At 36.3% G+C, this 15083-nt stretch overlaps 1 protein-coding gene across 1 annotated transcript; it reads left to right on the top strand.

Annotated features, from left to right (window-relative positions):
- The first annotated feature begins 2180 nt into the window (after positions 1–2180).
- oxtra (oxytocin receptor a) lies at positions 2181–14960 on the top strand. Its single transcript, XM_065279856.2, has 3 exons — positions 2181–2279; positions 2469–3539; positions 13646–14960. Exons 2-3 carry the CDS (start codon positions 2618–2620, stop codon positions 13894–13896), a joined length of 1173 nt encoding a protein of 390 aa, XP_065135928.2. The 5' UTR covers positions 2181–2279; positions 2469–2617; the 3' UTR covers positions 13897–14960.
- The last annotated feature ends 123 nt before the right edge of the window (positions 14961–15083 follow it).

Genomic DNA, 15083 nt, shown 5'->3' with positions numbered 1-15083 from the left:
ACGAGGCTGTTGAATGCTTTATTTAAATGCTTGAGAAATGTTCCACAGGTACGTTTTGCGACGTGCCGCATTAACACCTTGGGTGTGCATTATTTTCGAACAATTCAATGGCCCGTTGTCAATGAATCCTTACTTGGATAAGATTCAACTTTGTGCAGAGTACAAATACAGGGCAAATGAAATACAGTAAGCATCTAACCTAGCCTGGCAAAGAGGCCATACAAGCCCATTTCTAATGCAGAGAAATTGCGGCACCAATCAGAAATGTTGGGGCGGGCTTTACACAATGACAACAGCACATGGTACATTACAAACATGGATGCCGCCATGGAACTTCACTCGTTCGAATCAGCTATCGCGTCCTTTACGTTAAAACCCGAACAAAGAACAACACTCGAAGCCTTCATATCTAAAAAAAAAGATGTTATCGCTGTTTTACCGACTGGATCCGGCAAAAGTCTGATATAGCTCTGCATATGTCATCTCCTTCATCGCTGTGATTGGTTTTAGGTCTATTTAATTGGACACAGAGGCATTTGGTTTCCCCATGCTGCCTTGCGTGCAAATTTATTCACGCTGCAAGTCTAGCATGGAAACTCTGGCCCTTTTTTGCCCCTGAAATAGGGAACCAATCACAGAACGGGGAGGCGGCAGCAAGACAATGACGACGTATGCGGCACACAGAGGCAGTTTTGTTATTTGTTATAATACGGCAACAGACGGGAAGTTACGTTTCAATGCCTTTGATAGTGTTCTAAGTAGTTTTAAATGCAAGTTTATTTAAAAAAGAGCAACTTTTGTCGTTAAACTGGGCTTTTAAATATCCAAGAAGGATGTTTGTATATAGCAAGACATGATAAACACAGAGTTTTATAGGACCAACCTGCTAGGCATCGTCGTCGAAGTACATTTAACTTATAAATGGTAAGTAGTATTTATTAATATCATTATCATTATGCGTGTATTGTGGTTGTCGTAGTGCCACTAAAATTAGTTGCTTTTCAATACAATATACAGCTACCGGTTTAGTTGCATAGCTTTCAGCTGCACTCATACCCGATAAAAGTCGTTTACTTTTGAATTGTGTATGATACCTCCGAGTTGTCCTAGACTCGACGCAGCACTGCGCTTCTCGTCCGGTGTACGACCCCCTTGACTCTTTGCCAACTTAAACCCATAATCAGGACAAAAGTGGACAAAAGAAATGGCATAAAGCACCAGGCCTCATTTATAAAGCGTGCAAAGGTTGCAGTGCAGTTCACATGGAAAGGTTGTGATTTATAAAAAAAAACAAAATTAATGCGAGAATGGGCTTGCAGTGGGGGACTGCCTTTTTTGGAGATGCCACCCCCATTTAGAGTGCTCTAGTCTGCAGGTTTTTTTTTGGGTTGTATCTGTGTTGGATCCTTATAGCATGATCTAAAGCTACCTTTTCTACTCAGCTTTATTGGGATTTCAAAAGAAACGTGCTCAGGGGCGTAAAAACTAGTTGGGGGTGCGGGAACATTTTGGGTGCCATTTGAAAATGTACTACAGTACCTTAAATTTTTTGCGGAAGGTCTATTGGGTGAACATAAATTAGGGTCTCCTAGCTCATGCCAAACTAAGTGTCCTCTCCAGTTTTCAGATGTTGCTAACCTGGTACTGTACGTACAGTATAAATCACACAAAATCCAGATCTTGGCACGAATATTTTATTTATTAATTTTATTTCATTTATTTTATTATTAATAATTATTAATTTTATGAAATAATTTACTTGGGTATGATTTTTAATTAACATCTGCTGGACAATTTCTATTCTATTAGTATTTTTTATTTATGCAGCACTATCCATGTACAGTATGCTTAAAAATGTACAAAAGCTCTCACAAAAGTACAGCTTTGTACCTAAAGAGTGCATATAGTATCTCAATGGTACATATTTAGTCCTTTTTAAATGTTACCGTCCCATTGACAGCTTATATGTGTAGTTGAATATAAAAGTACGCTATTGACTCAATCAATAATTTCAAGGCAGTTAAAAAAGACACTATCTCCTCAGTTAGACTGCGTTATAGAGGAACCTGTTGGTTTGCAATGGCGCACATGGCCCCCTGGTGGAAGACAGTGGGAAGTTTTAAGGAGATCCATTGAGAAGATGTGCATAAGTGGTGATATCGTGACGCGGTCCATTCAGTGCGAGCCGAGTGAGAGAAAAGGAGGCTTCACCAGCTTTTGGACTCTCCTTTACGCAAACACTGAGAGCCCTTAGGAATCCTAACAAAATGGATAAAATTGTAAGTACCTGGCTACAAATGCATTAAACATGATTGCATATTAGGCACTGTGCATTTATTAACATTTTTATATAACTTTATCTTTTGTTTAGTTTAAACTTAATAAGCAAAACACGAATTTGCGCATCACTGCATGTAAACATGAATGTAATGCATTGTACAAAATTAACATCCAGATTGTTTTTGCAGTTTCCACGAAAGGTTAAAAGCACCTGAGGGACTACCAGCAAGCTTTAAGGTTTTTTCCAAATACGTGAGGTGACACCTAAGTTAAAAGGCTATGCAGGAGAAAAGCTGATCAACTGATACACTTCAAGTAGTCGTATGATTTTGGCACAATGGGGGACCTTTTCAAGGATCAAGACTTTGGGTCCTTCAACGAGTCATTCAAAAACTCCAGCATTGACAATGGCACTTATAGTGTGAACCAGACTGCAAATCCTCTAAAGAGAAATGAAGAAGTGGCTAAAGTGGAAGTCACTGTACTAGCGCTCGTGCTGTTTTTGGCGCTCGCTGGAAACTTGTGCGTCCTCGTCGCTATCCACACAGCCAAGCACAGTCAGTCTCGTATGTATTACTTCATGAAACATCTCAGCATCGCAGACCTGGTTGTTGCTGTCTTCCAGGTTCTCCCTCAACTCATCTGGGACATCACCTTTCGTTTCTATGGACCTGATATCCTTTGCAGATTGGTGAAATATCTTCAAACTGTGGGGATGTTCGCATCCACTTACATGTTGGTACTGATGTCCATAGACAGATGCATGGCGATCTGTCAGCCTCTTCGTTCTCTTCACAAACGACAGGACCGCTGTTATGTGATTTTGTCTTGGGCACTAAGCTTAATTTTAAGCATCCCGCAGGTTCATATATTCTCCTTACGGGAGGTTGGCGATGGAGTTTATGACTGCTGGGGAGATTTCGTGCAACCTTGGGGCGCCAAAGCTTACATTACGTGGATTAGTCTGACCATATACATCATACCGGTGACTATCCTGAGTTTCTGCTACGGACTGATAAGCTTTAAGATATGGCAAAACTTTAAAAGGAAAACTAAGAGGGATCAGTGCATCACACTCACGCCCTCTGCGTCCAAAAGCCACGCGATCGCGCGCGTCAGCAGCGTCAAGCTCATCTCCAAGGCTAAAATCACTACGGTTAAAATGACTTTTGTTATTGTGCTGGCTTATATTGTGTGCTGGACGCCGTTTTTCTCGGTACAGATGTGGTCTGCCTGGGATCCAGAAGCACCAAGAGAGGGTAAGTTGCCAGTGCCTCAAATTATAAAAAATTGTTGTCTCGTTGCTTTTGCGCAATTAGGACACTAGTAAATACATGTAGGTTATTTAATTTACATCAGCAAGCTTTTTGTATTTTATATTTTAAATTATTATATTAAAAAAAAAATTATTTTTGGTATTTTTGTAACCAATATACATCTTTCTATTGATGCCAAGCTCTAAATTATTTTATTGGGTAGAAATTGTAAGTATGGAGGTTTTTTAAATATTGTTGTGGACAATGGGGTCATAAAGGTTGAGATCCACTGCTGTTGACATAAAAATGCCACAGTCTATTGTTCAGTCAATAAAATGGATTAGAGCATACATCATGTTTCAATCATAACATCAATCTAATGTCAATCTGTAACGTCGGGTTGATGTCAGAAACCAAGGTCGGACTGACATCAAGCTGTAACATCGGATGAACGTCCTGCCGGACTGATGCCCAGATGTAATGTCGAGTTAAAGCCAAAAATGCCGGACTGACATCAAGCTGTAACGTTGGATGGACGTCAAAAAACAGTGCCGGACTGACGTCCAGATGTTATGTTGGGTTGACGTCAGAATCCAACGTCTGACTGACATCAAGCTGTAACGTCGGATGGATGTCAGAAACCAGTGCAGGACTGACATCCATATGTAATGTCGGGTTGACATCAAACTGTAACATCAGTTGGACGTCAAAAACCAATGTCGGACTGACATCACGTTGTAACGTTGGATGGACGCCAAAAACCAGTGCCGGACTGACGTCCAGATGTAATGTCGGGTTGACGTCAAAAAACAACTTCGGACTGACAACAAGCTAGACGTCAAAAAAAAACAATGTCAGACTAATGTCAAATGGAATGTCAGGTTGACATCAGAAAGCAACGTTGGACTGACGTCACATTGTAAAGTTGGATGGACATCAAAACCCAGTGCCGGACAGACGTCCATATGTAATGTCGGGTTGACGTCAAAAACCAACGATGGACTGACATCACGCTGTAAAATCAGATGGACGTCAAAAACCAACGTCAGACTGACGTCCAGATGTAATGTCAGGTTGACGTCAAAAACCAATGTCGGACTGACGTTAAGCTGTAACATGGGGTTGATGTCAAAACCCAACGTCAGCCTGGCATCAAACTGTTATGTCAGGTTGGGGTCAAAAACCAACAATGACCTGACGCCAAGCTGTAACATCGGGTTGACTTCAAAACCAGGCATCAGGCTGTTAAGTTGGGTTGACATCAAAAACCGACATCGGCCTGACATCAAGCTGTAACGCCAGGTTGATGTCAGAAGCCAATGTCATACTGACGTCAAACAGTAATGTCAAGTTGACGCCAAAAACCAATGTTGTACATCCAGATGTAACGTTGGGCACAACGTTTCGTTCCGTTTCGGTTGGAAATGAAAATCTGCTTGATGTCATAATTCAACATTGGCTTAACATCAAGCTCTGTAATTTATAATGGCTCTGCCCAGATTTCATAACATGCATGCACCCTTAGATACATATGCACACATGGTGTGCACAAGTGTGCTTGGGGGTGCGTTTTTACAGTGTTTTTAAAAGTTATGTTTTTCATGTAACCAAATTATTTTTGTTTTAATCACTTACCAGGGTAACACACTGTCATCTGGGCGTGTCACTTCAGGACATCACCCTGTTTTACACTTGGCAGGTTGACAGTTAACATTCTGACCCCACAATTTCCAACAAATTGGCAAAAAAATTGCCTAAAAACATATGTACCTTTTGCAATGTTTATCTTACTTTAATGGTACATTAAACCTTTCTATTGCACAAAGGATTTTTGTAGTGAAAAAGCATTTTTATATTCAACAAAGAGACTTTGGGGAGCCAAATATGACATTACTGGTAAAGCTGTAAATACATTGTCAGTGGGACCAAGATATGCTTACAGTATGTAGCAAACACAGATTTAAAAAGAAGCTTAATCAGTTTTTAAAATCTGAATGTGAGATAGGTCCAAGATTGGTTTTCTTTAATAGAGAAGGGAAGGATTTGGTTTTTTAGAGAAGATGAATAAGGCTATATCAGTACAACTGCTTTCTGTGATTGGTATCTTACTTTTTAAATCACTACAGATGTATTGTAGTTCACTTAAAACAGTGGTGCCATACAGATCGACCTCGGGGAAGCATTAATATTCAGCAGAATCATGACTGTCTGCAGTATGAGAGATTACCCCCAGTAAAACAAACCCGTTGGATAAAGGAGGAACATACTGTGACTGCACTGCATACATACTGTATTACACAGTATCACGGGAAATATGCTTGATAAATTGTTGTTAAAATCCAGCATTAAAACATACAGAGTAGCCAAACTATATTAAAGTGATATTTAGTATAGGTCAACAGTTTGAGTCATCAAGGTTACTGAGCAAAAGATCCATTAGCTAAAGATAGTTTCAGAATGATCAGTACCCTGTTTAGAAATGAATTGTTTTCAGCATAGCAAGACATTTTAATATATTATAAAGGTGAAGTCATACACTTTAAATAGAAATTTTATTGCAAGAGTCTGTAGAGATACTGACGTGTTACATGATATGAAAAATATGAGATCAATGATTATGCACAGGACTATCAGGACTAGTTAGCATTGTCTAAAAAAATAACAACTAAACAGATGTATGTTGGTACGGTGTTATATAACAGTGACTGACACAACCATAGTGGAATGAAGTATCCATGACATTTCTCAAAATATGTTAAAAGGAAGCTGTTTCTAATTATACTGAATGTTACAATACTTCCAGTTGTATTGATTTATTGATACTCTCTATATTTTGTGTGGAGAAAATGTTTGGCAGTGACTTGTGATTTATACTTCTCATCGTTATTCAAGAAAACAAGTCTTTCTTTGATCAATAAAAATCTTTGCAAGTGAAATACTGATTTTCAAAATCACACAAAATAAACTTAAACAAATGCTCACTGACCAGTGGCGGTTCTAGACAAATTTCACTAGGGGGGCCAAGGAGGGGCCAGTGTTTCACCAGAGGGGCACATTAAAGGGATAATTCACCCAAAAATGAAAATTTTGTCATCATTTACTCATTCTCATGTTGTTACAAACCTGTAAAAATGTCTTTGTTCTGCTGAACACAAAGGAAGATATTTTGATAAATGTTTGTAAGCAAACCGTTTGTAGACCCCATTCACTTCCATAGTAGGAAAAAAGAATACTATGGAAGTGAATGGGGTCCATGAACGGTTTGGTTACAAACATTTATTAAAATATCTTCCTTTGTGTTCATCAGAACAAAGACATTTATACAGGTTTGTAACAACATTAGAGTGAGTAAATTATGACAGAATTTTAATTTTTGGGTGAACTATCCCTTTAAAAAATGGCAAGAAATTATATTTAAAGATTATAGGGGTGGTTACAGGAATTAGTTTAAGACAGCACTAGGCCTTAGTTTAATTAGGAATTATAACTAGTTTTAACAAACATGCCTTACTAAAAACATTACTTGTGTGCATTTTGAAGCAAAACTAAGGGCACTGATGTATTTTAAGATATGGCATTGCAAGTTGTTTTCAGTTTGGACAGCTCTTACATTTATTTTAGGCTAGGACTAGTTTAATCCCTTTCTGGGAAACCACCCCTTAAACTTTATTTTACTTTACAATCGTATAAATAAGAGTGAGTGCAGGTGCAAAAGAGGAGCTGGGGTCTCATCAGCTCCCTTGTTCAGTCAGAGCACTGTGATTAGGGAGTCTGCCATTACGCCAAACTTTAGTTACCTAAAAATACCATGCAACGCAAAAAACAGTGAGCATCGATGGTCCCTATGTTCCGGAAATCACGTGACCTTTTCTAAAGCCCTCCAACCGAAAAACATGCGAGCCTACTCAATAAACTTTATGAAATGCAAACTTTTGTAAAGACAAACGTTTGTTTTAGTCTACATATAAACACACATCGCTAGACAGTTAGGGACCACAATCTACTCAATATTTAAAATAGTATTTATTTTAACATTTTTATATGTAACATTTAATTATATTCCTCCAATTTTATGCATGTATATATAAGAACATAATTACAGCGCTTTTTATAATGTACTATTTAAAAAGTCAGCGAGATGTTGGTTTTGCCGGTCGTTGATGAGTAACAGTTGTGAATGATCAGAATGACAGGAGAACAAGTGAACAGTGTCCCAATATCAAGTGAGCTAGAGTGCTTACCAGTGCCCAACCCTGCATACACATTACAACATCGGGAGATTGGGAACTAATTGAGACACTCGCCGAGCAGCACCCGCAGCCAGCTATACAGTGGTTGGGTGTGCCGCTCTAATTTGCCCGTGTAGAACGTTGCGTCGCATTAGTTCCGCTTTTGGCGCTCGCGTGTAAAATCAAAATAAATTCATAGGCTGTTTCTCAATTCCAAGAACGCAAAGAACGGACTTGCGTTCTCGTGGAGACTGGTCTTGCCAGGCGATCTCGGAAGAACGAACTCAGAAGGTCGCGAGAACACAGAACACACTTATGAAAATTGAGATGTGTTCGATCTTCCTGCTGGTCACGTGACCTCCCCAGATTTCAACGCGCAAGTCTGCACTCGATGCATCCTCGATATCAAGAACTCATCCGGGTATTTTCACGCGTCCTCTGTACTTGCGTTCTTGAGAATTGGAATTGAACTTCGACTGTTAATGATGACGTAGAGCGAGGACACAAGGACGCAAGATCGCTGAAGAACGCATATTGAGAAACATCCATACCTTTTTATTTGGTCAGCACGGGGTGGCAATTAAAGTTGAATGGGGAACAGCATAATTGGCCTCATAACAGACCTCTCTATTTTTATTCTCTACTGAATCTGTTGTATTCTTTTACATTTATACTACATGTATTGATGTGCCAGTCACCTCCAGTATATTTAAAGGAAAAACGTTTTCAATATTGAACTATGTTCTTACCTCAACTTATAAAAATTAATAAATACCTATCTTTTTTCAGTGCGTGCATTTTTAATCTTTGTACAGCGGCTTGTGAATGTGTTAGCATTTAGCCTAGACCCATTCATTCCTAAGGATCCAAACAGGGATGAATTTATAAGCCAACAAACACTTCCATGTTTTCCCTATTACATGTTACATGAGTAGTTACACGAGTAAGTATGGTGGCACAAAATAAAACTTTTGTTTGAGGCCATAGGAATGAATTGGGCTAGGCTAAATGCTAACACATTCACGAAGTGCTGTACAAAGATTAAAAGTGCGCGCATTGGAAAAAGATAGGTACATATAAATTCATCTAAGTCGAGGTAAGAAAATAGTAAAATATTGAAAAACTGTGGTGTTATACATTTCCAGTATGTTTGATCCATTGGTTGAACCCAGGACCTTGTTTTTTCATACTTTACTAAAGAGCCACAGGTACAGTAAATGTTTTATTGTAAAAATTAAGATGTCTACCATCTGCGGATGCATAATAATCAGATCAAATTTGAGCTTTGGATGCATAAAAATTAAACTTGTGTGACTAAACCGTGTGACACACTGACAGGAAGTGATGTATTTCAGTGTGTTCCAATCAAAACACTGTGCAAGGTGAAAATTATGAATCCTTTTTTGTTTAACTTTATCAATAACACTTGAATCCTTTAAAAACGATTGATTACTGGGAAGTCAGGGGTTTCCACTCCTGCTCCTGGAGGGCCGGTGTCTCTGCAGAGTTTTATTCCAACCCTAATCAAACACACCTGATCCAGCTAATCAAGGTCTTACTAGGCAGACTAGATACTTTGAGGCAGGTGTGTTGAGGGAAGTTTTAGCTAAACTCTGCAGGACACAGGCCCTCCAGGACCGACTTTGGACACCCCTGCTTGTAAGTAGATTAATAAGTATTAATACAAACGTAGATTAAAGGCTCTTGCCTTAACACGGATTTACGATTAAACTGAAATTTCATTACGGCTCCCACTAGGGGGCGAACTCTGACCATCGTGTCTGGATGTAGTGTACAATTGAAAGGCAGTTTAGTCTATATATCTTTCAAATATTAAAAAAGAAAACATGAAGTGGAATTTTAGTCATAAGGAGAAGACTGACTATATATTGTGAATACTAGAAATGTAACAATATATAAAAGTTGAACAGTTATAAACAAAAGAAGTTAAAGAGTTTTTTTTGTGCAATATTTATAGTTATTAAAATTTGTTTCTTGCAATGTTTAACTCCAATTGTTTTTAAAATATTAAAAAAGAAAATATATGAGTTTTCAGTAATTAAAATGCAAAATACTGGATACAAGACATGTACATGAAGTAAAAAAAAATTGGCCCGCATTATATTTTCTATTTTAAAATCTGGTGCTCGAAGAGTAGTTGAAGACCCCTGCTTTACAATAATCTAAAGAAAGTCTTATATTAAAGAGCATTACTGTTATTTCTCTCAATTTGCATGAATCAAACTGCTGATGCTCCGGGGAATTCAGAGATGTGCTTGTCTGGAATTCTGTGCGTTCAGCACAAATAAAACAATATACATGACTTATTGCTTTATTTGTAAACTCAATTCTTTATCTTTAAGAAGCTAAATTGTCAAAAGCAGAAACTTTCTACCTTGAAATTTGATGTGGATGAGCACACAAAGCACCAAAACTAAGAAATCTGTCTTGTCAACCAGTTTGGCTTGTAGTTATTTACTGTACACTATCAGAATATTCATATCAAATTTGTTCCCCCGGATTCTGCATTGTCAGTATATGTATATATATATATATATATATATATATATATATATATATATATATATATATATATATATATATATATATATATATATATATATATATATTTTTGGTGTTCAATATTAGGAATGAATTGTTCAAGATATATATCGTTTTTTTATGCAGACAGATCTCATGGGAAGTCAGCTAAATTGATTTCGTACAAAAAATGAATTTTATATAAATGTATGATTATTAAAAAAAGTAAATAATACAACCATGTACAAATGTGGTCATATGAATTTATTTGTATTTCTGAAATACATACAAATTAGAAATGTGTTAATGTGCATATTGCAATATTTTTTACTGTGTGAATTTAATACTTCAGAAACGTGGAATTAAGTTTTCAATCAATACAGATAGCAGAGAGAGTAATTTTTCCAGAAAGAATGTGAAACACGTTTTACAAACTTAAGTTATCACATTTTCATATTGCATATTGTATTATTTTTCAATTTATCGCATATTGCGTTCTCTTCAATGTTGTGTAGCTCTAGTTCAGACCTTGGCATGTTATTTTAAAAATATTTGACACAGCCATTAAAGGTGCAGTGTGTTTTAGAGGCTTCTAGTTGTGAGATTGCAACCAACGGCTCAGTCCACCACCCACCCCTCCTTTTCGAAAAAGATAAATGAGCTACAGTAGCCGCCACAGGACAAACATGTTGTTGTCTGAGACAACATAGTGATGAAAGAAACTCTAGTTTGTCCATTTAGGGCTACTGTAGAAATGTGACGGCACAAACTGACGTCCTCCATGTACTGTTAGGGAGCCCGCAGTCTATGTAGATAAAAACATCTCAGTTCATTATGTAAGGTCTTTATACACTACTGAAAACATACTTATATTATATTACATTTCTGTGAACAGATTCTCCTAAAAATTAATCCAACCCATTATGTTTTAGTTTGTGATTTAACCAGCAACCATGAAAATCTAAAGTAATCCCTGCTGTTGGTGCTGCTATCCTGCAGAGTTTAATTCTAAGGGCTTTTGAAAAGAGATTTCCAGCCTTTGTATCAGATTCCATCCATCATCCTTTGAGAATGAGATTATCAGAAGAAGAACATCACATTTTCTGTGGTGGAAATAACTTATTTCTTAGAGCACATTTATATTACAGTAGACATGTCACGCTGTAACTGAAGTGCTTTCCATTCTGCTCACCACTAGAATTCTAATCAGACTTTTGATTACGATCTCCTGGATATCATTTCCTCTTTGCACACAAACAATAGTGTTTAAAGGACTGCCCAAGTTGACAAAAGACTTGCCAGTATTTCAACTGCATTGCTTTTTCCATTCTCATTGCCTTCTTTGTTTTGTGGATTACTTGTCTGGATTTCTGTCTTTACTGTATGTGTTTTGAATGATATTAGATTGAGGGTATTGTTTGCATCAATTGAAAATACACACTGAAATCATTTATTTTTTTGATCAGGTTCAGTAAAGTTTAGGAATAACGTATGTGTACCTGTAGAAGTAGTATCTTTGGTGTCTTATTAGGCCGTTATCATTTATCATAATTTATTGAATTTGCACTCTTAGGGCCCTATTTTAACAATCTGAAACGCAAGTGCGAAGCGCAACGCGCAAGTGACTTTGTGGCATGCTTTGATTGCCTGGCACCAATGTATTTTCAATGACACAACATGTATGGATATTCCTACAAGGATGAATCCATGAAAACATCTGCGCTCAAGACACTGTGCTGACTGACACCAAATGTTCCCTATTTTTCCTGTTCTGCACTTTGAAAGATAAATAACCCAGTGGCGATGGACACTTAAGTAAGATTTAGCCTTAATAAATCATTGGTAAAAGTAATATCACTGCGTTGGAAAAAAGAAAATGTTTATTGACTGCCCAGCCAAATCCTGTTCATCATCTTTACTGGATTTGAGTCATAATAATTTGAGGTGTTGATATTTTTCTGTGAGGTTAAATACAGGACACCAGTCTGTGTCATTAATCTCATAAACAATTCATCATGTACACTGTAAAAAATGATTATGCAGCTTAGTAAATGTAACAAAATAAAATGATTAAACTATATTAAAAAAAATAATTATTTTTTTAAAGGGGAAAAAAGTTTTTTTTTTAAGGAAACATTTCACAAGACTTTGTTAAGATTTCAAATAAATCTTTGGTGTCCCCAAAGTACATATGTCAAACTCTAGCTCAAAATACTTCATAGATAATTTATTATAACATATTAAAATTGCCACTTTGTAGATGTGAGCAAAAATGTCAGTTTTGGGTGTGTGCTTTTAAATGCAAATGAGCTGATATCTGCACTAAATGGCAGTGCCATGGTTGGATGGTGCAGATTAAGGGGCAGTATTATCCCCTTCTGACATCACAAGGGGAGCCAAATTTCAATTACCTATTTTTTCACATGTTTGCAGAGAATGGCTTACCAAAACTAAATAACAAATGTTTAAGGTAAGTGGTTGCAATCAATTTATTTAAGCTACATTTAAACAAAAGTTTTTTGTTTTGTTTTGCATTTCTATTTTTTGTTAAATAGCTTAAATAAATTGATTGCAACCACTTAACTTAAAAAAATGGAGTAAATTGAATGAATCATTTTTTTCAGTGTAATTAAACACATTATTGAGTAAATTCAGCTTAATTTTATCATGTATAATTCACTTAAATTTGTAAGAAAGAAATTAACTTAATAATTTTGTGTTGAAATTACAATGATTTTGGTAGACTTGTAGTTTCCAGCATGCTTTGCAGTTAAATTTGAAATTAAATGCTATAGTACATAATATTTTTAAGTAAATATAATTTTATTATGGCAAGTCTTAATTTCCACTTGTTTTTTTTATTTACTTGAAAAATATTAGTGCCAAATATTGCTAAATAAAAATTAAGTAAATTCTACTTATTGTTTTTTTCCAGTTCTGCAGCCATGCATAAATGTAGATTATATAAACCTTAACAAATAAGAAATTATATACACTCAATGTTCATGTTTACAACTTTCACTGTAAAAAATAATATGCTGGATTTACTTAAAAATATAGTGCATCATTTGGCATCCACTTTTTTAAGTTTTGCGTGGTATTTTAAGCAGTTGCATAAATTGCTTAAAATTTCATGTTAAACTTACTTTAAACAAAATGGATGCAAAAATTTTATCCAGTCTTTATTTTTTACAGTGTTTCTCAATTTTCGCTTTTTGTTTGTGCCACATATCTTTGCCACAGCACTAAAAAAATTGTTTTCCCCCCTTTCACAGGTATTGCATAATGCATATTTTGCTCTTTAATGTTTAATCAAAGCTGTTTTCTTCTACTTCACAGCAATGCCATTCATCATCTCTATGTTGCTGGCAAGTCTAAACAGTTGCTGTAATCCCTGGATCTACATGTTTTTTGCTGGGCATCTATTCCATGACCTGAAGCAGAACCTGCTGTGCTGTTCCAACTTCTATCTGAAGTCGTCTCAATGCCGATACGATCCAGAACACGAATCTCGTAAGAGCAACTCCTCCACTTACGTGATCAAAAGTACCAGCAGCCAAAGGAGCATTACCCAGACATCTGTCACATAAACATACCTCTAAAAAAACAGACAGACTTTTTTAAAGCCAGAGGAAGGAATAAATATAAACTGACACCAATAATTCTTTAAATAAAGCCACATTTCACAATCTGACAATTCGGGAATTGTCGCATCTTTTGCTGAAACTTGCTCAGTTTCTTATAACTGAGAACCTCGGGACAAGTTTTTTAAGTGTAAACAGTTCCCTACCTGCATGCACTGTGTTTCTTAACATTACAGCAGGATTCAGTTTGTACTATTTGCCATCAGTGTTTACTAAAGACATAGGGCAGGAATGGGATGAAGTTTTTTGGGTGGGCTCCCTCATCATTGACCCATTAGTCTATATAGAGAAACTTTGCTTCCCCCATCCTCCTCATAGGCCTTGAATGTTCCCATTTGTCCCATCAGCGACAGCTCAGCAGCGTGATCATATTTTATGATGATAAACTCTTGGTCAGTATGCAAAACCTTGCACATGTGGATTTGAAACAAGGATATTGGATGATGCTGGGAAATACAGTATCCTTTCTTCCAGCCTTGTTACAAAACAAGTGAATTTGAGAATACTAAGCATTTTATTCTATTGTCTTGTTGTTGTAAAAAGCACTTTGCATTTTATTGTTTTGTTAATAGCATTTGTTTTCGACAACTTTTATATCAAGGCCCACATCTGTTTGCAAAATTTATTTGAACCGAATACTGACAAAAACCCAGATGTTTTTTCCCTGTAAAGAAGTTAAGAACTGGTTGTACTCTCGATCCTTTTATGGGGCTTGGTCTCAACTAGAATGTTTATTCTATTCAACTATTTTACTCAATGTTAAAGCAACATTTTTTTGTTGGAAAAATGTAATTAAATGTTCTTTTAAAAAAAATCACTAAAAGAAAAAGTAAATTTGACACGCGAGTTGTTTACCTGTGCTGCAAATGGAAAATACTAAAGAAATGAAAGCAAATGTTTATTTTTATATTTAAATATGCTTTACTGAAGCTACTGATTTCTTCCTGAAAATATACTACCTATTTACATTTCTGTGTAGCTGTAGGTTTTATTTATTCAAATAAATAAATTGTATGTGTTGGTATGTCAAACTGTGAGTAAATGTTTTGATAATTGGGTATAATGTTTTTTAAACTTAAATACCTTATCAAACTACGAAATTCATCACAACATGTATGTAGTCCGTCATGTGT

This window comes from Paramisgurnus dabryanus, chromosome 7 (genome assembly GCF_030506205.2).
Source record: "Paramisgurnus dabryanus chromosome 7, PD_genome_1.1, whole genome shotgun sequence".
NCBI lineage: Eukaryota > Metazoa > Chordata > Actinopteri > Cypriniformes > Cobitidae > Paramisgurnus > Paramisgurnus dabryanus.
The sequence above is the reverse complement of the archived record's forward strand: the minus strand, read 5'-3'. Positions and strand labels throughout refer to the sequence as shown.

Bases quoted from the DNA above. Each gene is read 5' to 3' on its own strand.
- oxtra (XM_065279856.2), top strand. From the start codon at position 2,618: ATGGGGGACCTTTTCAAGGATCAAGACTTTGGGTCCTTCAACGAGTCA. The intron at 3,540-13,645 runs GTAAGTTGCCAG...TCTACTTCACAG, and splicing joins TCCAGAAGCACCAAGAGAGG to CAATGCCATTCATCATCTCT.